At 41.0% G+C, this 27,878-nt stretch overlaps 1 protein-coding gene across 6 annotated transcripts in view; it reads left to right on the forward strand.

Annotated features, from left to right (window-relative positions):
• Positions 1-27,878, forward strand: part of LOC100123144 — a 105,541-nt gene that overhangs the window by 30,564 nt on the left and 47,099 nt on the right. The window contains exons 1-4 of one of the 6 annotated variants that reach the window (XM_031927825.2): positions 1,150-1,329; positions 13,304-13,471; positions 13,537-13,952; positions 19,327-19,472. In XM_031927825.2, the coding sequence (XP_031783685.1) occupies positions 19,328-19,472 (145 nt within the window). In that variant the 5' untranslated portion in view covers positions 1,150-1,329; positions 13,304-13,471; positions 13,537-13,952; position 19,327. Of the gene's footprint in view, positions 1-1,149; positions 1,342-13,303; positions 13,953-19,326; positions 19,473-27,878 lie in introns of those variants that run through there. The other 5 variants (XM_031927826.2, XM_031927824.2, XM_031927823.2 and 2 more) reach the window with 5 other exon arrangements.

Genomic DNA, 27,878 nt, shown 5'->3' on the forward strand with positions numbered 1-27,878 from the left:
AGCGCCTGCTTTTTTATCATAATTTAACTCGGTAAAATGTCGTGGTGGCCGTAAAACGTATATTCTCTGTCGTTATTTATTAAGAGGCTTATTTGTATAGCAATTCAAAAAAGACGTGAAATGCCTAAAATCTGTTATAAGGCTCTTTGTCATCAGCCTCTTAACGAATCAAACGCAGATACCCATACAGAGAGAACTACCACACTGCGTCAAGACGAACGAGGATCAGAGAGAGCTCGGTCTAGTCATTCCGACTCATTGCCATTACTGCGCTGCTGTATCCACTCTGCGCACGCATACACACGTCATCTACTTTTTGAGTTTGAGTGCACGCGCCGGGAATTACTTACGAATATCCGCTTTCACTCCCGGGATTGCGGAATTTCGAGCACCATATAGGAAATCCCATAGCTCCATATACAGCAAAGCCTATTCGCTTTCAAGACAGACGTGGGTATACGATTTAACAGAAGAGCAAGGTTCAAGTCGGCGGCGATAAGAGCAGTGGAAAAACATGCTATTTGTTTGGTGAATTTGGTCCCTCTCGTGTGCATGATTTCGCCACGTTTTTCGTGAAAATTAAACATCCTGTGAAAAGCCGCAATTCGTCAAAGCAAATGCGCGAGAGGCGTGTATTTAAAAATTCAGAGCAAATTTTGCGTCTTGCTGAATGACCCGCGCTCTCTACTCCGTTAGTACAGAAATGTAAATAGACGCGTACGCAATTCCAGAAAAATCACGCGGGTACTCGCTGCCGAACGCAACGCGCAAGTTTCATCAACGAAATCAAGTACAAGCCTTTTGAATAATCCATCCCAGCCGTCATTTTGGCTCAGCCCATACAGAGACAGCTGAAAAGCGGCCATTCTCACTTAAGCCGCGAGAGTGACTGGCGCAATCTCCGGATCTCCTAAAAACTCGTCGCATCCCAAAGTCAATCAACCTGAAATTTCGAGCGACGTAGCTGCGGCTGCAACAAAAAGCAGAGGCGGCGCAGCGCTTCCACCCACGCATCGGGGAGGGTGGCTGTGCGAACGCAACAGTTGCGTGGGTGCTCGCCGGAGATATACCTCACGCGCGCGCGCGCAAACCCTCTCTTCGGAGAGGGAGAAAACGGTGCCTACCCTCGGCTCGACGACGCGGCGCGCCAGTACCATGTCCGCCGTGCTGCAGCAGCTACGGGCCGGCGAGCGCCGCGCGTGTCTCTTGAAAATGCCTGCGTGAATCGCCGTGTGATATACTGTGATCGAATTTTTCGCCGGAAATTGTGCACACACGCTATTACCATAATATCGTACGCACGTCGTCGCTATGAAGCTGAGGAGGAAGGTATAATAGTGGGTAATTTCGGGGCTGAATAATAATCGCTGACGCGGTGCTTTTTAAGTTTTCAAGCGCGAAATTGGCCGCACGTCGTTTTTTAACGAGCACAGTAGCTGCGTAGGCCGTGATTAATTGAGGAGAGTGAAATCATTAGTGGACTTGTGGTCGTTGTTTTTTCGAGAAGCGCCGCGCGGCATGATGGCTTTTCTAGCGGCGAATCTTTGTTTTGATGCTCGCGTAATTAATTACTCGTGATGACGACATTTTTATTAGCCGAATTTTAATGCAGGGAATTAATATCACCGCGCTGCAGTCGCGAGTCTTTTATCCGCAAGCTTCGATAGTAATCGTGTGTAATTTGGCCCGTTATCGAGACTGTATTCATTGCATGGTGGGACGAAAATTCACCTGCAACGTAATTAGAATCGGTAATGACTCATTGTTTTTAAAATTTTGTTTCCTACCGCTGTGCCGTTATAATTTGACCGTAATATTAAGCAGCTTTCCATCGTGTTTTTAAATCATTTTTAACGAGATACTTGACGTGCTCGAATATTATTCATACGACGCAGCAATGGTTCGCGGAATTTCGGGTAAAATTAAATATTTACCCCAACAGAACAAAATCGAAGCGTACTTCCAGCGCCACGTCGATATTAATATACAAAAGCAAACAAGTTTTAAATTATGCCTCTTGTCGCGTTACACAAGTGCAAGTTCTCACCAAGCCTGATGAACTTCTATAAGCCCGCCAGAGTGCCTTAATACGCTATAGAGCGCGGCAGCGCGGGGAAAGCAATATCGGTAAAACTTACGTAATGAGTTTCATTTTATTCGCAACAAAGGAGAAGTATTAATGTCTTCTCCCCGTCGAAATCCAGCTTTTATCCCCGCGCCGGCGCTTATCTCGAGTTACCATCAATCCGCGTCTGGTACGAGCAGAGAGAGTTCATCGACGCGCCATACGGCGCGTGATTTTTGCATGTAATTATGCGTCCCCTTGGCGTGGAATTGTTTTGCTCGCCGATAGGAAGTCGGATCGAAACAGAAGGAAGAGCTTTCGCGCCTATGTACACCCTCGCGAGTATTTTCTGCGGGGGGAAAATCCATTAGCAAGATTTATAGCGACAGTATATAAATTTACCTGGTGCCACGCGCGCGCCTTGCGGCGGCTTATAGATCCGGATGCGACGTGCGCGGTCTGTCGAGAACGTCTTGTAATCGGAAGCGAACGATATTTCATATGGGCGAGTGTGGGGGAGGGAAAAAACACATTGCTCTCGATACACGCGGGGAGCTGATACATCCCCGCAGCGGGTGTATCGGTATGTATGGGCGAGAACGAAGTGGTCTTAACTCTTGTATCGCGGAGAAGGGTGGGTTATAGATTCTCGGAGATTTGTTTAGTTCATCGCCGAGATTGTTATTGGTACGGGATTATCGAATTATTAAAACAGAGGGAATTATATATCTTGGGGCTTTTATTAGTATCTGCTCCAAAAAGAATTAGGCATCGGTAGCATACCGCTATATGTATACATTTTATGCGCAAATTATAACGAGAGAAATGGTAAAATGCCTATGGGCCACCTACCGCCGCTAGCCATAAACTGGGTGGAGGCCATCAGTTTAAAATTGTTCTGCTGCCACTTCGTCTATATTGGTAATCGAATCTTCAATTTTAAAAATTGTCACACGTATCTGCTTGTATTTCATATCCACGTTGTCAGAAAACAGATCGATACTTTAATTTTGAACGTTTCCAATATTAGTGTATGGGATGAAAATTAATTATCAACGTAATTTTTCGGAGAGCCAATTTTAATTGAAATATAAATTTGCCAGAAATTCTTCATCGGTTAACAAAAATGCCAATTCACAATATAATAATGTTATTAAATTACTCGATAGTTAAAATCCTCTATCATGAATGTAATTCGCAGCAGGCCAACTATCATAGACACGCATCCCCTTCGTCACTGAAAGTCTTTCAAGCTTAACTAAATCAACCATCAGCAAAAAATGGGTAAAACAGCTGCTAAAATTATACATAAACCTACCACTTCCCCCCGAGCGATCGCGCACATCGCGCATAACCCAAGCTTTTTTGCTCTCTTTCTCTGGCTTCGGCTCGGCGCGTCAAGTATCCATCGATAACATCGACAAAAGCCGGGCAATTTTTCATCTTGCCGCTCGCTCACCTCACCTTTATTGAAAATGTTTGATAACTCGACGTACACGCGAGCAAGCGGGTTTTCAATTAGAGCCGCCAGCTCGCGACTATCGCCAATGTATATCTATATACATCTACGCGTTGGCACAAGGCACCGCTAAAGAACCATCCTCGAGCGAGTAACTTGTTGCCTATATAGCTCGCGTCGACGCTACTTGCGCCTATTACTTCGCCGGAATGCGGACCGACGGCCGAGTAATTCATTTAAAGAATTCATTAGAGGGCGGTCGGCCGTGCCTGGAATATATCTTCTTCCTCGTGCTGGACGAGAGAGGGGCATCGGTGAAAAAAAAACCTCGGGCGGATCCTCGCTATTTTTTCTTTTTTTTTGACCGTGCTTTTTGCGAGCTTGCTAAGCAAATGCACGCCTCGCCGGGACTCCCTGAATACAAATTACCTTGTTGCACCTGTGCTTTGTGACCATTCAATTTGGACGAATCATAAATTTCTGGTCGCTGTAGCGCACGGCGCTATTTTTTTTATGTTTCCGGGCCGATGCTATCTTTTAATAATTAGAAGGGTTGATTTATAATATAGGAGGTCTTTGAACCGCGTTAATTAAAAAATTTCAGGTTCTTAATTTGCTTTGCTCGTCGTTTTTCATATTATTTATGCGTTATAGCTTGGAAATATAAATTTCAATCGATTGTGTATACGGCTTCAGATATTTCGACGCGTCCGGTATATATTTTAGTAAATTAACATCCTGGCATCACTGTTATTTTTCAATAAGTATTAATTCCAAAATATTTCCGTTCCAAACGATTGAAATGCGCCCATTCCTATTTCACTTTCAAAGCAATTACATACCAGATTGGAAAACGGTATTGAATTATTGAATAATAAACTAAAAATATTTCAATCCGTATCAATAAATCACTTATTTTTAATATTAATCTGTTCCTAGATAAATAGAATCCGATCAATACCAATAAAATACTCAAACACATTGCCAAAAGTTTTCATAACATGGTCCTGGATTTCCCTAAGGAGATCGAGTATAGTGAAACTATATAACCATCGATGCACTTATTAATATCCCAAAGTGCACCAATATCAAAAAACTTTAAAATCGACGGGAATGAAATATCCACCGACTTCAAACACCGCTCAACTCTAAGCATACAGTTTCACTCCATTCGACTAAGAAAAACACAAGTTCACCTCAACGAAATATTCTCTGAAACTTACTTTTCTGTCAAGTGCTTCAACTTCTCTCCTGATAGCAATCGATTTAAAAATTTAAACAGCCGAGCATACCCTGCCGTTTCTCCTTCACCAGCGAGGTGTGGGTGACGTTCTTATATACTTCGATAGAATTCCTAAAGGTTAAGTCGGACATGCAGGTCGGAAGCCGAGCGAGAGAAAGAACAACACGCGTCGGCGTTCATTCGGTAAAGTGCTCATTTATACGGTAGCGCTCTCCCTTCGTCTTCTCTTTGTCTTCCGTCGTGTATCTACCGTTGCGTATTATCTTTAACGCGCGTTTTAATGGGCCGTTCACACTTTTGCTGTATTTATTGCCAGCGTTTCACTGAGTACATGTTTATGCAGATACGGCTTATTTACTGCCCTTTATACTCGTCCCGGCGTAAGCTAGATTGTATTCGATTAGTTTTACTCTCTGCTTTCGATTACTTTGTCAGGGTAAGGAAATGGTTAACTGTCACGGTTTATTTGGATGTAAATTTTGGTATCGATGCTCTTGACTCGAGGTGTGGAAAGTAGGTACGGGTATTTTTTGAGTTACACAAAAATGCACTTCCGCATTCACCGTCAAAGCCATGACAAAGCCAAATTTTCTACCGTATGAATATTTAATGTATAGGTATTGAATTATTTACGAATTTAATGGAAGCTGCAGTACGATTTTTAAAATTATTATAATACATACGAATACGTCAATAATAATAAACCCTGCAATATTATGATAACAAATTCAATGAAACGCATCATTAGATACGGTTATGTAACGTTCGCGTACCGTTAAAATAATTCATATCAATATGTAATTCATCAAATAAATGAACGAAAGCATGACAGGCTCGCGTTCTAGAGATAACACATCATCGATACAGCACGCGCCGACAATAAACTAAACAATAATTACAAACTCAGTGCAAATAAAAGCAGCTGCTTACAAATCTGCTTCTCGAGCGATATTCCCGCAGCCACGCGATATCTGAGAAGCGTAATTACGAGACCAAATATTCCGGGCGCGTCGAGCAAGCGCTCGCAAGTTTGCGCCAAAGATCCAGATTAATTGTTTCGCCTACCGAAATAATCCAGCGCTTATCTTCTTTCGTGCATATACATCTCCTCTTCCTCGTTCCCGGCTGTCACAACGTCTTGTGTGTATACATCGACTCACAGCAGCGCAAGTCTGCAGCTCAAGCCTGCATTAGATGTGTACAGAGTTTCTAGTTTCGCCAATTTCGCTTCTGCTCGACAAACGCCCTGCAAATTAATCCATTCGCCGGTGCGCGCGCCCGCTCATATCGCATCGAGTCATGAACTGTCGCGCGCGATTGGAATATTCAGCGATCCCTCCCTGGTTTCCGAAGACTAATGGGAACAGTATTCCTTTCGCTTTTGATGAATAACTATTTTAATAGCTGATGTTATGCGTTGCGAATGAAATACGTTTTGGGTATTAAGAAGCTTTCGTATACATCAGTTGTTCAGAGCTGCAATTATTATTGTGATATTCTGATTACTTTAAAATCTTCCGAATTAAACGAAACGATTTAACAAAGTTGACGATACAACAGCGAATTAATTACCCCCAGCAGAGTGCATTTTAAATCTGGATATAATTTATGAGCGTAACGGGCCATTAACTGAATAATCCAGAAGTCTGGGCGAAGCCGCGATTCATAAATCGAGTTAATGTACAGTTTCACGGAAGGAGTATAGACGAAAGGCTCTCTCGAGCTGCTACATATAACTCCTTCAATCTTTTACGCTCCGGATATCGGGGCTTCGAAACGTGAACGCGCGCGTCGCCTTAACCCTTTCCGCTCTACCAATTCCACTAATTACGCACAGTGCGAAACCACAACAACGCGTGGCTGAGCAAGCTCTCCTCCTCTTCTCGACTAATGAAATCATGCGTAACGGCTTGAAAAACGAATTAACAACAACGTGACGAAAAAAACGTAAAAAGTTAATGACCGCTCGACAACCATGTAGCGTATAATTATAGTTAGCGGCAGCGCAACAGCCAAAAAAAAGAATAAATAAAACGATTCTTCCACGCCGGCGAGCATTTTCGCACCACTACCGCGCCAGCGGAGAGCTTTTTTCGCGCGCAAGTTTACGCGCGTAATTGAGCTCGAACGTGCAGCCCCGTCGTCTCCATTTATCGCGGTTTCGCGTTTATTATTTCCACCCCCCCCCCCCCCTGTACCTTGCTCCAAAAACCGGCGCACGTTTGTTAGCAGCTTTTCTGCCTCTCTCTCTCTCTCTCTCTCTCTCTCTCTCTCTCTTTCTCTCGAGCGCCGTTAATTCAGCGCGGCTACGCTAAGGATTTAGAGCTTTTCGCCTGTACGCGTATATATGAACTCTCTCGCGCGGCTTCTGTTCCAACTAACGAGTGCAAGAAAGAGAGGAGACACAGAGGCTTGAAAAGCTTCAAAGTGGACACTGCGGAAGACGCGCGGAGGCAAAAAAGCGAAACCCGAGAGAGCTGGGCACTGTCTGCTAGCTGCTGCGGGTTAAGCGCCGTGACAGGATGCTTTATTTGCCCGAGGAAAGCTGCAGCAGTCGCGAATTTTTCTCTTCGGGATGAGATTCGCCTGCGGTTTTTTCGGGGATGGCTTTCGCTCGCGAACGCTGAAAACGTATACGTGACGGGATGAATATTTATGATGTAAGGGGCTGTATTACCGAGGATGTTGCGATGGAAGCGTATTATAGTTTTTCTAGCTTCGCTGTTTTATTCAATGCATTAAAAGCCCGATAAAATTTGTATTTTATAACGCACGTCAAAAATGTTTAAAAATTCTTACATTACGTCATGCGAGACTATAGATTTCTATTCTACACGCATTTACTACGTCATGGTGGAAAAAAGCATAGAGCGCGTTCTCGATTTATATTAAGAGACTCTTTGTTTTCGGCTGCAGCCACATAAATTGCACGACCTCAGAGCCGCGAATTTTTACACTTTTGACAAAGGAGCCGTACTGGAGCGTGAGTGGGCGTTTTATCTAGAGTCTAAAAGCCTGCGCGAAATTTAATTTCGAATTAAAACTTTTTTCCGCTAGAGAAGCGCCACAAAGCCAAACGAATGCAACATTCCGTGCGGGAAGCAATTTGTAATAAACGAATGCGGGAGAGATACGAGTGAGAAACTCAACTGTCTCCCATTAATAGGAGAGCAAAAAAATGAAAGAATTTGCAGCGAGTTTGGAACCTACCTCCGCGTCGATCGTTCTTTGCAAAATATTCCAATATATTTACGCGTGACAAACGACGTCAAGAGAAAAAAATTAAAAAAAAAATGTTTTTCTCGCACTCCTCACGACGATTTCCTGTAAACCTGTCCGAGCAGGCCTGTAACTGCGCAAAATCTCGTAATAAACTACACCCTCTGCACGTGTCTTCTCCTATAAATATATCGCGGCGATTTTTCATATTCAAGGCCAATGAGAGTCCAACATAGAAGCAGGCTAGAGAGAGAGAGAGAGAGAGAGAGAGAGAGAGAGAGAGAGAGAGAGCCAGACGTCAGCCTGGCCGCCTTAAAGATGACAAAAAATGAGAAGTCCTCTCTCCCCCGCGGCCCTTCCGACCGCACACTACACGAAACCTCCATTATAAAAGGTTTTCCGAAACGTCCGTCCGCGATAAGCGACAGCAGCAGTAGCGGCACCAGCCGGAGAAATAGAAGCCCGTGCGTCGCACGCGCAAACAAAGCGCATTAATCATATTTCTATCTCGCGCTGCTTTCCGAGTGCTACCTCTATACGCCAGTACGTGAGCGATGTTCTAAGAGGGAAGCAGAAAAGGAGGAGTAATGTCGCGCGTCGTGTATTATATATATGCTATATGACTATAAGGAGATACTGCACTGGAACTCGTCGGTGGTTTTGCTCGGCTCGCGTGAGATGTATCGTTTATCTTTGCCGAGTTTTCCCGCCGGACTGTCGTCGGCAACTGCGCGCATATGCATACATTACGTCGGAGCGCGGGTAATAGTCCCTCGCGAGCCGCTCTCTGCATGCGCTTTTTTTTCTCCACCGCGTTCCCTGCTCCTCTCGTTTTGATCTGCCCTCGGGTTTATCCGTATGTGTATGTGAGCAGCTCTTACAAGGGCAATCCGTGCTTTTATGTGACGGGCTTGGGTTTTTAAGACTCATTCCGGTGCATTTGGCATGTTTGACGTGTATAATCGATGTAGCGACGAAAATATTGTACCTCGCGATGATTAGGAAAATATTTTTAAAAGTCTATATTAAAGCCGCGAGTATAAAGTATATAGCGGCTGAGAATAAAAAAGTAATTTGAAATAAATCTTCTTAGCAAGAGCTTTGAAAGTTTATTCTGAAACGATAAGCTATTATGCCCGGATTAAAATATATAGAGGCGTTCGTCGAAAAGCAGCTCTATTCCATCACCGATCAATAGCCTACTTTAAATTATCCCTTATCTATAAATATACTTTATAGAAAAAAACTCGAAGAATCGCATAGCAGTCGCAAATTTCCCTCATACCTCCGCAGTAAAACCACGTCGATCGTCTTCGCTTGTAACAATAAAAAAGGGCAATCGAGTATGGGTGCACCGACAAACTACGCGCGTACCATCCGTATGTAGGTGTGAACGCAGCAGCGTCAAAGTTCTCGCTGAAAGTTTAATCGGAATTGCCTTCGATAGAGAGAGAGTCTACGTTCTGCAGCGTCTCGATATCCGACTGCTCCTTTTTCTCCCTCTCCTTTTTTCCTCTATATTTGAAATCGGGAAATTCAGCGAGTAACCCGAGGGGGAGAGGTATGACGTTCTCGTGACGCGCCGATTAGACTAGGCGAATTATATAACTATATACGTACACATACGTAGAGCGAGAGAGAGAGAGAGAGAAACGCTCGTGCTTTTCCTTCGTTGGAATGCAAATTGCTATTTGTTCGCGTAATGAAAGAGAAGCTCGGCTCCGCGCGCGGTCCCTATATTCATATATGTATATATAGTCGTTCACTTTTTTGCAGCTGCAGCAGCGCTCGGAATACACTTACAGGATTAAGACACGCGAAGCTCGCGTTTCCTCGTTATATACGTGTCGTCGGATCGATTTATTGTAAATTATGCTTCTGCCCGGACCGCGGCCATTGTCTTCCCTAATAGACAACGTCGTTTTAAAAAATTTTCAATTATATCCTCTCGCTCGCGCGTCGAGAGAAGTGAATTATTAGATACGGGGCGATCGATTATAATATAGCGGTGATTCAACGAATTTGCATTTTTAAATCATCCACGACGAGAGCGGAGCGTCTTCGAATTTACATAAAACTCGTTCTCGATTTAGGTATGGCACTAAATTATCTTTTCCAAGAGTATATCGTCGCGGTGCACTGTGTACGTTGTGCAATCATATGCAATCGCTGCAGCAAATCAATCGCGATCCGTTTCCAAGTGCCAATCTCTCCAATTAATAACCCTTGACCTCATTCCACATCACAAAGCGGAGTAACGGGATTAAATCGCGCGGCGGCGGCGGCCTGCGCCAACCAAAGCCGAAAGTTCCGGCGGAAACAACTTTATCCCCCGCGCTAACTCGGCTCTATTTCAGCCGCCTCTGGTGTATCTATCCATATATAGCTAATACGTTAAACAAAGCTCGATAATACATATACGCGGGTGGCCGCCAGGCTATATTTTTCCCCGCGTGACACTACGGTCGCGCGCGGATCAGTAGAGTAGAGGAAAGAAATAGTGGAGCGAAAAAAAAACAGAGACAGGAAAGACTATCCGGCAAAAAGAGCAGCGAACGAGAACAGCGGCTCCAACCTTGGAATCCAATCTCTTACCAATCAGGAAGCTAGAGACAGGATCTCCCTGTCAGAGGCTATTACCGGACGGGCTGCGCAAATGTGATGAAATGCGAATTCGCCGGGCGGAGCGGGGAAACACCGGAGCGCCCCGGCGATTTATGGCCCGGCGTGCAGTGACTGGACGAAAAGTTTCTTGCGAATCAGTGGAAGTATCGACAAAGGGATCGAGCCTTGCGCTGGAATTCAATGCGCGCCTCATTTTGTTGATCTTCAGAAATGAGCGAGGAAGAGGGAGAGAAAGGTGGAGAGGAATCGTTGAATGGAATAATATAAGTGAATGAGGTAGTTTTTCCGCGTAATGCGATTGAGCGCGCGATGGGAGATTATTAGATGGACCTTTGATTGTAATGGGAACTTCGAGTTCTTTGAGTTTTGCTCTGCTGCTGGGTGAAATAATTTGCATCGAGAATTGAGAGATGTAAAAGCGCGTATTTGTATACGCTGAATTAGTATCTCTGCTTTTTCGGTCGCTTTTCGAAACTCGCTGAATCGGCAAATAGAGAATTCGTATAATTAGCTCAAATACGCGGGAACACGGGGAAGCGCTGTTAAACTTGTATATGGAATAATTTTATAATGACGATAGTCGAGCTTATTAACTGCAGATGCTAATAGTCATCGTTCGTTCGGTACGAATAAATAATCGCGTAATCCCCGACCTGACAAAAGCGCGAGATCCAATTAATCGTATTACCTTCAATTACGTCAAGCGGGTTCTCCCTCGGCAAAGGTATAAAAAATCTCGCGCGCGGCCTGGTGGCTAATGGATTCAGAAGAGCGACAATGCAAAGCACTTTCAGCTGATGCAAAATCCTGCGAAGCCTCGACCGCCGCAAGGAAAACAAACGAGAGCTTCCTGATTGACATGACCCCGGCGTATACTTAACCCTCCCGCCTTTTATGCGCGGAGCCGACGTATAGTTGACTGTGTCTCTCCGAAGCCATCGATCTAGAGTTCGTCTTTTCAACATCCGCACGTCAATTTATCCTGACGCGGGGCTGTCTATAAGGAAAATATGGGCATGTAGATGTCAGGGTGCAGTAGTCTAAACTTTGACTTGTAAGAGCCGCGCGCACGGAAAGTTGCGTTAATGTTAAGTGCAGGCTTTGCTGCTCATACGTCAGTGCGTTTAAGGGGTAATGAACTTTTCTCCGATGTAACGACTTTGTTCGGAAGTTAGAGAAGTTGCTTCAGATTGCTTTCTTCTCGTTATGCCGTCGCGTCGCGTTAGCGAGGGAATAAATCAATTAGCGCTAATTTTCAGAGGGTACAGAGCATCGCGAGTCGGTGATGGGTAGATAATACATGAAAGAGAAGGGTGAAAAGATGTTCGAAAAGAAATTTTCAACACACTATTCATCGAGCGATCATTCGCACTTCACTATAGCTGTGCGAATCCTGTACACCACTCAGCGTCGATTACGTTAGTCTGAACTCGCGCGTGTCCGAGTCGATGCATCTCGACATCGGCAGATACTCGATTCCTCTCTTCCAAGCTTGCAGGAAATTTACGGGCGTGACGTAATTTCCGCTACAGGGAGACGGCTTTTACGAATCTCTGCGTCCGAGCATACCGAGAACTAAGTTTCGGCCGTTCGTCACGCTCGCCAGCCTATACCTGGCTCTTCGTGAATTTATGAACTGTCGAGCGTTCGATTCTTCTCGCTTCGAACGTTTTCATTTCGCGATCGGAAGAGAACGAGACTTACTTCCGTTGAAATTTTTCTACTCGTGAGCTTCTGTGGAGACGAGTCGTTGGGAGAGAAAAATTGCGGGCAAAGTGGCTGTTGAAGGCCGATGAATGTCAAGGGGGATGGACGAATGTTGTTAGAGTTTGTTTGCGGTTTTAAGATTGAAGAGTGTAAACTCGAGAAGGGTGGACTCGTTTTTTATTCGGTACAGCAGTTCGTTGAACCGACATTTATTGAGTTACGTCGCGTTCGTCATATAATTTTGTTTTTATGCGTTACAAATTCGACAAAGTATTCGGTATTTATCATGTAATATTCATCTTGTTATTCATAATACATGCAGCATTATTTACAATGAGACAAAACGAACGAAAAAGGACTAAAATACGATACCTAAAATATGAGAATTTGCATGGTCGTAAGGCGATGAGGAGAGGAAGTAATTAAAATTCTCGTTAAAAATTGGGAGAGAACATCAAACGCGATACCTTTCAAGGCTTGCGGAGGAAGTCAAAAGAAACCGCGCCTCGATCGCTCTCGGGAATTTCGAGCCCTTTGAAGGCTAACCACGATCTAGATTGCTTCTAATCACCGTCCAAAGTAACGTGAGGTCATCGGCAATCTTCGTCCATTAAATACTAATTTTATAAGCGAGGCGATTACCACGAGAGGCTGTATTTGAAACGCTTGCGCGTTAAATTGATTTTTCGCGGATGCTAATTTGATAACCGCAAACGTGTTCCATGATGAGAATATTTTATAGTATAATTCATTATTATCATAATTCTGACTGCATGCGTATACTACGTATTAAATTTAGACGTGATAATCTAATTCGAAGCAAATAATACACCGAATTCATCCACGTATTCCGTTATCCGATCGTTTATTATAAAACGCGCTGTATTATTCCTTGATTCTTCATCCATCAATATCCTATAATAATCGAATCTCGCCTCAAAATTATAAGCAGGAAAAATTATCGAGCCGATCGTTTTCCCAACAGATGAGCCAAAGTGCACCGCATCACCAGATCGCGCGAGGCATCCGAAACTAAAGCCAGCGCACATTGACATCAGTATATAGCGTGTGTAAAAGCTTATGAAAGAATCAGCGACAGGCCGTTAAGGCTCGCGAGTGCGCGCTCGCGCACATTTGCAGCGTGGATCCATAGGTACCTATATAATCGATACATCCCTAGCTAAATGTATTATTCAGTGACTTGAAATGAAGAAAAAGTGCAGAGTGTGCCAGCAGGAGCAGCAACTGGCAATGTTGGCCCGAAGACTCGACGCCGGCGATCGATTGACAATGGCCTAGCAGAGAACGATCGCTCGGCGCAGTACCTGTGCATCATCAACGTTATTTATACGCACACACGCACACACACACACACACATAAAAGTAAAGAAGAGAGAGTAGAGGTAACCGAGTCAAAGTGTGAAATGCTGAAGGAGGCTGCAGCACGATGCAGTTATTGACCTTGAACTCGCTCCTGATGTTCGACCTGGTCTTCGCGTTCTTCCTCTTTCTCATTGGCGTCTCCTGTCTGGCCTACTATCTACCCGGATCGCGGCTCCACGCGATCGCCCCCCACGAGGTCATCAAGGCGAGAGCGCCGCCGCGCGCCAATGCGCCCATCGATGATGTTTAAGGTGGGTCGCGTGCTACATGTATGGACTATACATATTATGTGCGCTCGATTGAATTCCACTCTCCTGCAGCGCTGGAATGCGGCTGCCGTCTGGAATCGAATGCTCACTTATTATTATTTTTTCTGCATGTCTGTAACTCGTTAACCGCCTACCCATTTTACGACGTCGATGCGTGAAAGCATCGAGCACATTTTTATTTTCTCGTGTATGGAGTAAACAAATCCGCTCGTAAAAAAATGCAAACTCCTTCGAAAATCAGGTTTGTCTCCTGGGTAGTAAATCAAAACTCTACCCAAGGCGAGAAAATGGAAAAAAGCTGTCTCATATCCCATCGTGGTGTATACACCGCTGCCTCCGCGCATAAGCATTTCAAAACAAGCGACAGCGTAGAGAGTGTACATACACACACATACACACAGCGATTCGCGAAGATTTCAATTTTTCGAGAGAGGCATTCTCTTTCTCGCGCGCGAGAGAGAAGACGCACATCCCACGGACACATTATGAACGTACAGTTCGCGCGAGAAATTTCGCAGTCGTCAGATCGAGACTTATATCTCTCTGTGTGCCCGAGAGCACGCAGAGGCATGCGACCGGCGGCGCGGCGTGGAATACTTTCTAAAATGAAAATCCGGCGAAGAGGTCGCGCGCGCCCGCTATTCTCTCGCTGTGCCTCGCTCTCGCTCTAGCAGTTTAAGCTTTGCTCGTAATGCAAGTTCGATAGGTGTGTGTGTATGTGTGTGCGGATCTTATAAAGCTCTCTCGCTAACGGTAGCCTTTTTTCCCGCTCGTGACGAGAATTCGCGCGGATCTCAGCTGGAGCGCGCGCGGCGTTATGTGCTTGCTTTTGTTATTGATATTGGTATTTATATTTTGGATGCTGAAATTTTTATTTTCATTTCGCGAGTGCTCGCATGCGAAATTCGATGTAGAGTATCAAAAATGCATTGAATTTATAATGAAGCTCTTGCATGGTAGGTATATAGTACGCTGTGAAAACCTGAAACGAATGGGCTGTTTAAGAATCGTTGTTATCGAATCTCTATATAACCAAGTGATTATAAAATTCGATCGAAGCTCGGAGGCGAAGCTGGAAGGATAAAAATGTTATTCGTAGAGTATAAAGAGATCCGTAGAAGTAGAAGATTCTTACGGCTTCGACGCGTTAAAATTTTTCAACCCTCCGTTCGTAACATTATAATACACTTCTTCACTATCTTTTTAACTCAAATGTACATTCCACTTTATCTTTTTGGAGTACTTACTTACATTCTTCGTTAATACCCAGCTAAGGAAAGTTGGCTCATAAACTTCAACTTCACGTTTCAGCTTCGCTGCGTTGCTAATAACTGTATATCTCTGTTACTTCGAGTTGGCCGTTTGCGTTACTCTAGCGCGCGTGTCTCTATATGTACGGGTATCATATTCAATGGAAACAAAATATACCAACGAGCTAAAAAAACATTCCCAATGGATGAAGCCCCCCCCCCCCCCTTCCAAGCGTACGTACGGCTTAATTTTGAAAATATTAAATTCGGCGCGCATAGTCCGTAACTAGAAATAATGATTTCTCCTCATTACCAAGAGATAACCAGCGAATAACGGCGTCCAGCCAGTAGTGTTTCGCGAATTCGAGCAGGCATTTACTTGTCGAAATCCCCCTCGATTTTCATCGAATTTCACTGCGATTGCTCTCAGCGCCCGCGTACATACAGTCGTCCTCTCTTTCGCACCGGCGAACGTTGCACCGTCAGGCGCTCGGCCGATGCGGCTGCCGCGCGCGCAAATGAATTTTCGCCGCTAGAACTGCGCGCGCTCCACTTTTGTATTATTGAATACACGGGGCATGCGCTTGCGTCTGCTAGTGTTATATGCACGCAAGAACACAGCAGCGCAAGTTTAAACTTCTGAATGCACTTCATTGTTTTCGTCTGATCAGCGCCGACAGACCTGTTTGAGCGAAAGCGGGATTTTACTACAAGAGTATAACAGCCGTGCTCGATGTATCGATTGCTTCAGCTCCGAGAGCTGTCGCGCAACGCGGCTGCCTGTGCTTATTTCAGATTCACAGTGTGCGTACATATGCCAGTGAAACAAAAATAATAAAAATAAAATTCGTCCGCCGGTGGGATGAAAAAAACTGACCGGCAGTCGACGTATCGATGCGCTTGCCAGTGCTTAATTGTTGTAAGATTATAAAATACTCAGTACGAATGTACAAAAGCGCCGACGCGTGGCGAATAGAGTTTTTTTGCGAGCTAGCTATATACGCGGCTTTGATTGGAAAATGGTAATCAAGAGCTTTATATTGGTGGGACGATTAAACGGTTTTTTATGATACGTGTGTGCATGCGTGAAAGGCTTTACTGTTAGTGAAAAAGCCACTGCGCAGGAAATGCTTTTAACATTGAATTCGGAAAAATTCAACGAAATTGGCAAAGGAATTGAAATAATCAGACGGCAGTTTTGAAAACCGTCAGGTAAAGAGCTTGCAGGCGAGCCAAAAGAAGTACAAGTCAAAACAGCAGCGTTTCTCGCGGCGAATAGAGGGGATCCTCCACGAGAGACAGCTCAAAACCCGCCGCGTCCATAAGCTGGCAGTCCATAATAGAGGCCATTAACGAAATCTCAGATAATAATTCTCGCGTAGTTCGGCTGCCTAATACAAAGTTTCTCTTCAGCGTTGCCGCCGTCGCCGTATTGATAGCAGTCGAGCCGTGAAAAGAGCCGAGCTTGGCCTCGATCTATCTCGCAGAAGTTGCAGCGTTCACCGGACGAAACTTGGCGTGCGCGCGGTGCTTCCTCTCGACTGGAAGAAATCAGTCCGGAAGGGTCGCAAGCTGCTTTCTTCATCTACTTCTTCTTCTTCTTCTTAGTCGCCTTTGGCGGCTGAAAATGCGCCTCGCGGTAGTCAGGAGTACCTAATACAACCTTCTTGGCGAAGTTTGTCCGCCGGTGATGCAGCTGAGGAAGAGGCAACGAAGTTCGGCTTATATCGCGAGAGATTTTGAGTGCATTTTGCGCGAACGTTTCGTCGGGATGATTGCGAGCTAAGTTTGATGTTGTATATGTGTCTGGTTTTTATTCCAATATTTAATACATTAACAATGATTTTTATATGTTTTTCAAATCTATATTCAAGATAATACTAAGCGAATTTCAATATACTCACGCACATAAATACTAAAACCGAAAAATACCGTATGAATTTTTCGCGTAATACGGGTAAAATGTTTTCAATAGAGATGATAAATACGCCTCTCGTGAATATATATACCTATGTATATTCATATAAAGCTCGATGTGGAAAAAAGAAGTGTATATAAAAGCCATCCATGAATAAAATTTGAACAGTCGAATGCTCCCGAGACGAACGTTGGCGACGAAAGCCCCCACTCGCGGCACTCTCGCCGAATGGAAATTTCTCAGCCCCCCAGTGGATTTTCACGAGAGACGCCAGAATTTCATGGACTAGCGCGGGAAATGGCATATGTATCTCTCTCGTCTCCTGACTATATATTGCCGTCAAATTGACCGCGCAATAACTCTATTAGAGCTGTCACCCGTGCGAATCTAGTCAAACGTTAATGGATCGTTGTCAACCCTCAGGTGAGTCGACTAATGTGTCATGCAGCAGATCTATTCGATTATAGTAGAATAGTACGACAGCTAGGACCCGATGTACAGTTATACTACGCGCTCACAACATATGAAGATAAAAAATCCTCAATGGCATTGTCGCACACTCGTTCTTGTCAATTATGTTTGTGTAGTGGGCAATAGGTAGCATTCGTTCATTACCGGATTATGATCGATTGCCTCGTTCATCCCGATACTCGCAATTTGAGAATTTGGAATGCAAAGTGCTATTTGATGTTGCCTTGATTCACGAGCGAGTATTTCAGACTGACAAAAAGTCTACCGGTTTACCCATACGATAATTAACCATATAAGCAATCGATTGTCTAACGGTGATGTGATTACTCATCGATAACATTCTATCATCAAATTAGTAAATTAACGCATATTACGAAACTAATTATCGCTGATAAATCATTCCCTTTTCACAATGCACACACAATACTACAGGATCAGAACGAACATACTGCAGTGAAACGGGAGCAACGCACCTTTTGGAAATGACAAAAAATGTCTAGCTATATACTGTGGAGTGCAACGACACGCTGCTTCTGCTGCTATCGCGCTAAAAGAATCACGAGGCATGCACACTCGTCTCTGCGGCAAAGGGGCTCACATGCAGAAACTGCAAGGGAGAGATAGCTATAGGTCTGCAATAATTACTCAGACAGCTCCTGCTTCTCGTCGTACAAACACGACACGCGATGCGCGCAAACGAAAAACACCGCGCGACAAGATCAAAGCTGAAAAATCCGACGCAACGCAAACAATTCGACATGCTGGAAATCGAAATGTATATACTTGCGTAGTCGTTTTTGTTACTCAATCCGATAATAGTGTTTTGAAATTTATGCGATTGATGAAAACGTATGTATTAGTTTCATAACAATTATACTATGATTAAATTTCAATATATTTTTGCTGAATCGAAATGTGTATTTTGTTAGCAGCATAGCTATATTACATCCGGGTTTGAATAAATATTGAAGTAACATGTCAAATAAATCAATTAATTTACACGAGGCTGAGAAAAGTAGGAAGTTGAAGGTAAATTCAATCCGCATGTGTAGTCGGAAACGGCAGAAAGTATATACGTTACACGAGTGCCGTATACACCAACGTACACGCAAGCAGCAGCCCGAACAGACGTTTTGTTTCGACGCGTGGCACGGACAGACGACGTCGGGATGTACGTCGCGCGGACCTGACAGCTATTGTGACGCTCCTCGGCTGAAGGCATGTGTATTGTCTGACGATTGTTCCACGTCGAGCCGATGCTTCCTGTTTCGCGTGCGTTGCAAAAGACGACAACAGAGTCTGCCACGAGCCGCAAGAACATCATTTTTTGCGCGCCCCTCACATATACCTGTAATTAGAATTGTCTGCCGTTCATGAATAACTCCATCTTATTTGAGTTTCGAATGGTCATCAAAGGAACTGAATTCACATGAGCATAAAACATACGGTATTACAGTGCTAGTATTGATAATATTATATGATTTTGCAATCCACTTAAAACTTTGTAAACTGATGTAATCGATTAGTTTTAGTGTCTTGTATATTTGCATGAAATCTGGATGATTTATTGTTATACAACGTTAGTTTTTACTTTGATGAATGCTAACTGTATTTTACGATTTTCTTAAATAATGTTACATAATCGTGATCGAAGTATATTGATATTATAAAATGAAAATCTAAAAGGGAACTTCGCTGATGATCATATTTTGTTCAGAATGCCAATGAAGACCGTTGGCGGCGCCGGTCTAGGGGTCGTTGCTGGAGACGTCCTTGCGTTAAGAGGAACAGGATTGGCAGCAGCAGAAACTTGGGCTCTTTTATGCCAGGCTGCCCAGGCCCTCCAGGACCTTTTTTTATCAAGTAAGTTTCGGACTAATACATTATTTATTCTTGACACCGCGATGCTTGCTTCGCTTAACACAAGACATCCTCCATAACAGCTCAATGTATAAAATATGAAATGAAATACTCTTCATTCATTTTTTTTTTCATTCTTTAATACACAGTTTATATCTTTGTTTTTTGAAGTTTTGATAATTCTTTCAAATTAATCCTCTCTTTAAAAAATGATGGCCTTTGTTGTGAAGCATTTAATACGTGATTCTGATTGGTTGCTGGTTGGTTACCTAGGCAACGAGATCAGAACCGCGCTTTAAATTCATAACCCTCAAAACAGTCATAACTCATAAACCCTGGTAGAAATGTTTGAGGTGTTTAAAATGAAATGTGGAAACCTTGATAACAGATAAAATATATGTAATATAACTAGCAAGAAATTTTAGTAAAAATTAATCATTACCAAGAGTGTGTAGTATTACAACATGTGTATTGAAAAGTGGCACCCTAACCCTATTTGAAGTAGTAATAAAGTGTATGAATATTATTTAGTTTTTTTTTAATGTCAGTGAGAAGTTCAAGTAAAAGAAAAAAGAGTTTGAAGATATACTGTGTCTCTGTGCCCAAAGTCGCCCTCGGTGTGGTTTGGGGGGTGAATTTAAAGAAAAGTTCAGTATCCGAGTCAGTAAGTTTAAGTCTACCATTATACAATGCTTTTTGAATTGTAAAAAGGCTACTAGACATGTTACCTAGAAATATGTAACCTAAATGATTCTGATTTAACTGTTTTCGTTCATATTTTCACATCCAGACTCATGCGAATTTTTTAATTGTGCAGGTCAAATTTTTCTTATAGCCAGTTACGCAGAAACTACTATCTCTAGCACATTATATTTCTGGTTTCTAGCATAGTTTTACATGGAGATTTACATGGAGAAAGTGATAAATGTTTTGGCTTTTTTGTCAAGGTATTAGGTAATTAGAATTTTGACTTTTAATAGTTGTGAGAGACCGATACCTGTTTTTCCATTTTTGCATTTATTCTCATTCAAAAACTAACAGGTCTAGAGAGCTCGTGTTTTGCATATAGATTTCTTTTGTGATTATGAAAAGATATTTAAAGTTGAATCGACCTTAACTGAAAAACTTCTGATTTCGACTCCGACACTGTGAATGCAAACTCATGCTATACGACTAAATAATTATGATGGATGTTGTAGTCGAACACAAAAGTATTTCAGTTAACGTTGATTCAACTTTAAATATCTTTCCACAATCACAAAAGAAACTGTTAGTTTTCGAATAGAAAAAATGCAAAAATGGAGAAACAGGTATCGGTCTCAAAATCTCTCACAACTGTTAAAAGTCAAAATTCTAATTAAAGTCTTGACAAAAAAGCTAAAATACTTATCACTTTCTTCATGTAAAAATACACTGGAAACCAGAAATACAATGTGCTAGAGATGGTAGTTTCTGTGTAACTGTCTACAAGCAAAATTTGATACGCTAAGTTAAAAAATTCATATGGACCTCGATGTGAAAATATGAATGATAACAGTTAAATCATAATCATGTAGGTTACATGTTTTCTAGGTAGCATAGTAAGTATCTGTGTAAAATTTCAGTTGTATAGCTTTTTTGTAATGCAAATAAAAGGCATTGTAATGATAGACAAACCCACTGACTTTTATACTGAACTTTTCTTCAAATTCACTATTCAAACCAATGATGACGACATTGAGCATTATTAATATATTTATGAAAAAATAGTTTGGAGGGATTTAGTAACATGTTACATGCTTATAAAATATTAGCAGACGTTAGTGTGCCGCCCAACACTTATGGTAGATTTAGAGAGAGATAGAATCAAGAGCGCTTGAAGCGCGCCTTCATTCCTAGTAAAAGTAAAAACTCGGTAAAAGTTAAATGGAAAAGAATTGAGAAAAGTGCGCAGTTAAAGTTCTTTAGTTAATGGCGGCATTAAATCTATCTACAGCACATTTTAGACTTAACATATTTAAAACTTGGTTGAAAGTTAACTTAAAAACATTACTGATAATTATATAAGGTGATACATTAAACAAACTAAAACATCGAGTCAAACAAAAATCTTACGCGCGTTAGATCGAGAGCAGCTAACTAAAGAGTAGCATAGTGAAACTAAAGCAAGTTTTAACAGGTCATTACTTTCAAACTCAAGTATAAGTCGAAGAGTAAGGCTATATAACTGGCATATGTCACCGTGCTTTGCTCCCACCCACGTGAACTACCGTCACTACCACCACCTATTCAATATAGTTCAACATAGAGTTAGAGACAGGTCGCCCAATCGATTAATATACAAATGGAGAGGAATACGAAACCCGTCAAATAGACGTCCTGCGCCAGTAGCGCAATTGCATTATTATTCCATATAACATTCATAGTACACAATACGCATGCGGAAGCGATATTCGCACCGTCCGTTTCCTTTTCACGGAGCAGCTTGGGTAATTTCGTAACCGTTTTAACTGATAAAACGAGTTCTCTTAAATTAGATGTGCGCGCATTCTGTGTAAAAAGTCAGTTCGTCGATCTCGCACGGCCGATGCTCTACAGTCGCGGTTAACGAGATAATTGATTTCGCGTGCATGCGTGTAGATATAGGCTGCCGTAGCGTGCACGGCTGCTATAGATAGAAAGCACATGGTATTGATATATGAACCTTTCACGCATACGTGGGTATACGGAGATGTAGCAATGCGTGATTTTCCAACTCCAAGTTACGTGGTAACAGTAGCAAACTGTTATATTGGATACACCGAATACGGGGCATTGAAATTAGTATAAAACTAATGATATGGATGTATGCATAAGAGTTGAATTGGAAATGAACAAATAGTGTGTATTTATGATTAATAAGAAACCAAGCGAGATAATCATTGGAAGTGCTTTTGAAGATCATGTAAAATATTCATTAAATTTATAACCTATATAATAATCTGCTTATTATTGCATAATTTTTTGAATATCAAATCGGAATGAATCTAAAAAGTATAATCGTACTCTAACGAATATAAGGCTACTCGTTAAGTACTTTATCCAATAAACTTCACATGCCTGGCCAAGGCCTGCACAAGCCCTTGTGTAATGTATAAAAAGCAGTATGATTTTTTAAAAGAGAATATGTGCATGGATGCCAAAAAATTCCGGTACCGGGAATCGAACCCGAGCCTTCTGGGTGAAAGCCAGATATCCTTTTTTTTTTATGAATGAAATCTTTATTTGCCTTTAAGTAATAATTACATGGAAAAGAATCGTATAAAAACCATTTTTTTATAATATGTGTTGAACAGAATGCTCCCAGTGGGATACTCGCTGTGCTTAAGTCTTATAATTAAACGTTTGTTTAAGTCTTGTGCTGGTAAGTTTCTTGAAAGAGACTATCGGTTTTTGTTGCGCTTGCGCTAGAAAAGTGTATACAAAAAACTAGCCTAATTATAATCTTATTTTTAAGAAAGAGTTTTCATTAACGAGTTAAACTATAAAGATTCAACGGGTTTATTTACATATGTACAGGTGCCTACCTTATGTATTATCTTTTTTGCTACGTGCAAAATAGTCAAAATTTTGCAATACTTTCTTATCTATTTCTGTTATATCATAGTTATATACAAGATGCACTTTGAATATCCTTTCTGGATTATACTTTATCGCTTTAGAATAAATGTGTCTTGGTACGTGGTAAATAATTGGTATCGAGTCTTTGTTGATTATGAAGCCTTTTTCATCCAGGAACTTGAACGCTTCTGGAGGGATATGTCCCGATGCTAAGCATCTATCGTAAAATGCTGGTCTGTGCATAAAAGGCGCTGATATCAGATTATTGGCTTTGTTGTGGATTGCACTTCGGATGTGGATACGAATTAGTTTGATTATGAAACAGTCAATCCTTGTGATGTCTGCTTTTTTATACAAGTTATAATTGTTTACGCGTTTCCTATAATTACAGTAGTCGTATCTATACCATCGTAGACATGCTCTTAAACATTTCCGCTCAAATAGTCTTAATTTTTCCATATAGCTAGCGCTTACATTGAACCATATGTTACATCCATAGGTCAAGATTGGTCGGATTAAGGTAAGATATGCTATTACTTTGTTTTTTTTTTACAAAGATACGGAGAGTAAAAAAGCTTATGAAGCTTTTTAAAGGCATTCGAAGCTTTTTCAAGCTGAGCATTTATGTGGACATTAAAGCGAAGCCTTTCATCTAAAATGACACCTAGATAGCGTACATGACTTTTATGAGGTATTGGAGTTACTATGTCATTTTCTACATCATTTAGCTGAAATTGTTTCCAAATCTTTTGGTTTTTTCTTGTATAGTTACTAAGGGTATTTCTGAATAAGATGGTTCCACATTTACTTGCATTTATCTTTAGGCCCCAATTAGTATAAAAAGTTTTGCTTTTATTGTATAAATTTTGTAACTTTTCTTCTATAGTTTTAATATTTTTATCAGTTACGTAAATTACTAGGTCGTACGCAAAGGCAATACCGTATGTTTTTGGTTCGTCATTGATGCCAAAGAGCTCTAACAATTTTGCTGTAATTATGTTGAATAGAACTGGGGAGTTCACTGTCCCTTGTTGTAACCCTTTTGTGATGGTAAATGTATGATCTGAAGTGTGTTCTCCTATTGCTACTCGGAATTTGCGACCTTTTATAGTGCTATTGATTAATTTTACTAGATGAAAGTTCGCTTCTTGCTTTAATAGCTTATATACCAGTCCGTTTAACCAAGCAGAGTCGAATGCCTTTCTTAGATCTATAAGCATTGCTCCCACCAATTCATTATTCAGTAAGTTCCAGTTAATGTCCGAGACTATTTTATTTATTGCATGTAATGTACAGTGGTTGTTTTTGAAGCCAAATTGGTGATCTGGGATTATTTGTTTTCTAAGGCAGAATTTGTTTATGGAGATTTTAAGAATTCTTTCGAAAATTTTGCTTATTGGTGGGAGGAGGCTGATAGGTCTAAGATTATCCAGTATGTTCGTTTTATCTTTTTTTTTCTTTAACGCTATGACTTTCACAACTTTTCAAGCGTTGGGATAATAACCAAGATTGATTCAATTATTGAATAAAATTGTATAATGTTTTATACATTTAAAATTTAAATGTTTAATTATTATGTTAGGTATATTATCCCATCCTGTGGATGTTTTGTTGCTCATATGTTTGATAAGCGATCTTACTTCTATAACATTTGTGAAGTGAACATCTTCCAGTTCAGCTATCATGGGTTTTAACGCAGTGTTATTATTATCAAATGTAGTGAGCGGTGAATTGCTGTGCAATGCATCCCATTTTTCGCTTATTAGATTTTCAACTAGGTTTCTGAGAGCAGGTACATTTTCATTGTTTTCGTTATTCTCGGTATTAATTATCTCTAAGTGCTTACCCACTATGTTCGGGATGATTTTCTCATCATGGATTACATATGTATTCGGGTTGTTACTATCGATGTGTTCGCTAGCCTCAATGTTTAGAGAGTCAAGTATATTTTTTTCGTTACTATTGACAATTATGTGGTCAATTTCAAAGTTATTTTTGTTTCTGAATAATCTGTTTAGTCGCGGGTGGAATGATGCCGATTCTTTATAATTTACTTTTTTTATTTCATTTGTCCAGGAATCTCTCGTGCTTTTAGTAAATTCAGCTTTTATAGCTTTTTTAGTAGATTTTAATTGAGCTTGCACTCTTGCTACTATGCTTTGGGAATTTGGGTCATGTCTGGTTGACTATTTTATCTAATCTATTACAAACTTTCAGTTTTGGTGTTGTCTCAACTATGCTGTTTGAAATAGCCTCTTGCAGTTTCTGAATGTGTGAGTCTATTTCCTCAACGCTTAAATTTTCATTGTCTGCAATCACATTATTATAATTTTTATCTAAAGCTTCCTCAAATTTACTCCAGTTCGTTTTTTTGTATAAGTATATAGTTCTTTGTTTTAATATTGAAGGATTAATGACATTAGATAGCAAGAGTGTATTTTCCATAGCGTTATGGTCACTATCATAGTGTAGAGTTGAGAATTCGGTTTTTGAAAAGTTAAGTCTTATATCTGCGATTGCGAAATCAATAAAAGAATTTGCCTGAGGAAAAGTAGGCTCATTAGTTCTTATTATATTGCATTTGAATTTCGTACCCTGATTCAATAGCCAGTTATGAAGTTGTGTACCTCTAATATTAGGGTTATTGTCCTTCCAGGTTGTATGCTTCGCATTAAAGTCGCCTATTATTATAAAATAATTGTTTTTTCCATATAATTTTAGTTTTTCTCCAATAAGATTAAGATCGTCAGAGATGTTGTTTTTGTTAGAACTAGATGCATATATGCCTATGATAAAAAGATTTTCAATGTTGTTTAATGCTATTTTTATGATACAAGACTCTAGGAGTTTTAAATTATTAATTTTCCATTTTTCAAATGGAATGTTATTTTTTACTATGAGAGCTACTCCTCCCCCTTTATCGCTCGTTCTGTCGTTTCTTATCATTGTATAATTTTCAAAATTAACTTTGTGTCTTTGGTTTATTTTGGTTTCGTTCAGACCTAAAATATCTGGCTGATGTTCGTGGATAAATTGTTGAAGGTTGTACCTTCTATAGTTAGCTAAAATAGAGTTTACATTTACAGATATTATTTTCAACTTGTCAATTTGCTTATCCATCATCGCTATTATTCCAAGATATATTGAAGTGCTTAGCTATTGCATCAATTTTCAGAGTATTATTGCTTATTATTTTTACTAACGCTTCATTTTGATTTACTACGAACTCTAAAACATCAGTTTTCATTTTGTTCATTAATCTGTCTAGGGTTTGTTTCTGATTTTCTAATAATCAGTCTTAATTTTTGTAATTATCAGTTCAGTGTTAATATTATTATTGTTTTGTGCTTCATTAGCAGCTCTCAAGACACCTGCATAGGATGTGTTCTTATCATTTGATTTAATAATATTTGCTTTTTTATTCTTAATAGTGTTTCTTTTTTCTAAGTATTCTTTTATAGCAGGACAACCCAGGAACGACGCTGGGTGACCTTTCAATCCGCAATTTATACATTGTATATCTTTTTTCTCAACATTGATCGCTTTGCATTGACCGGGATCATGCTTTTCAATACATTTGACACACCTGTATTCCATATGACAATTCGAGGCTACGTGGCCAATACGCTGGCATTTTTTGCATTGGGTTATTTTATTCCTCCTGAGCGGTTCCCAGGTTACAATTTGTCTCAACAAGTGGTCTACTTTGGTTAAATTTTTTATTATACTGTCAGGTGCTAACTGTATTAGGAAGAATTTTCTTAAATTACTTTTTGTTTTCAAAACTGATACTTTTTGTATTTCAATATCCTCGATATTTAGGGATTTAATTTCCTCTTCAATAATTTCAGGCGATGTGTCATTGCACAAGCCTTTTAGCACTATAGTCGTTACTTTAATACTTTTTGGCGTAAATGAGTAAAATGGTACATTAGCATCTGACAGTATTTGTTTTGTTCTGTTATAGTCTTCTAAGGACTTAGTAAATACATTACATTTTTTCTCTCCGATATTTTTAACCGCATAGATAATATTTTTATCGATCGTGTTTATCTTATTAATTAGATCGTAAATACTAAACCCTTCTGTCGTTATTGGTGGTAGTTTCGGCCGTTTACCTTCTTGAGAGGTGGATGAGTCTCCTGATGTTACGCTTATCTTGTCGTCCTCGTCGATATGGTATTTGGTGCTCTGCTCGGTGTTCTCTGTTGTGGCGGTGTTGCCATCTGGCGGTGACTTGGGGTGTATTGTTAGGTGTTGGTGGCTCCCTTTCGTTGAGCTGGCTCTGTCCTTTAAGATTGGTTTAATACCTTTCATCGCACTTTTTTTGTCTGAATCCAACTTGATTTTGTTCAGGATGCTCGTTTCTTTGTTACTGAATTTTGAGCTTTCGTTACGAGTAAACTTTGACATGTTTCCCGTGTTATTTGTAGGCGAGTCTCTTTTCCTTTTTTTATCGATTTGGTTTGGCTTTATTGGGATCATCGTTGTATGGCACCGGCCTCGGCTAGCCTTTTGTTCTTGACGTAACCCGATATTACAATATGGCCGCCGGCATTCTTCATGGCCAGCGTCGGCCTCACTTCTTCTGAAGGCACTTAGTGATGTTAATCTTGATAGCTTATAGGAAATTTTGATACCCTTATATTGCTGAACACTAGTATTAGTTGGTTGATAGTTTAGATATCCATTTATAGTTGATAAACACTTAATTTGTTAAACTTTATACGGAGCTCGACTCGCATGCGTGTACTCGCGATGGCTGCTTTGCGCCCTCTGAAAGCCAGATATCCTAGCCACTAGACCATACCGGATTCTTGAAATGGTAAG

This window comes from Nasonia vitripennis, chromosome 3, assembly GCF_009193385.2.
Source record: "Nasonia vitripennis strain AsymCx chromosome 3, Nvit_psr_1.1, whole genome shotgun sequence".
NCBI lineage: Eukaryota > Metazoa > Arthropoda > Insecta > Hymenoptera > Pteromalidae > Nasonia > Nasonia vitripennis.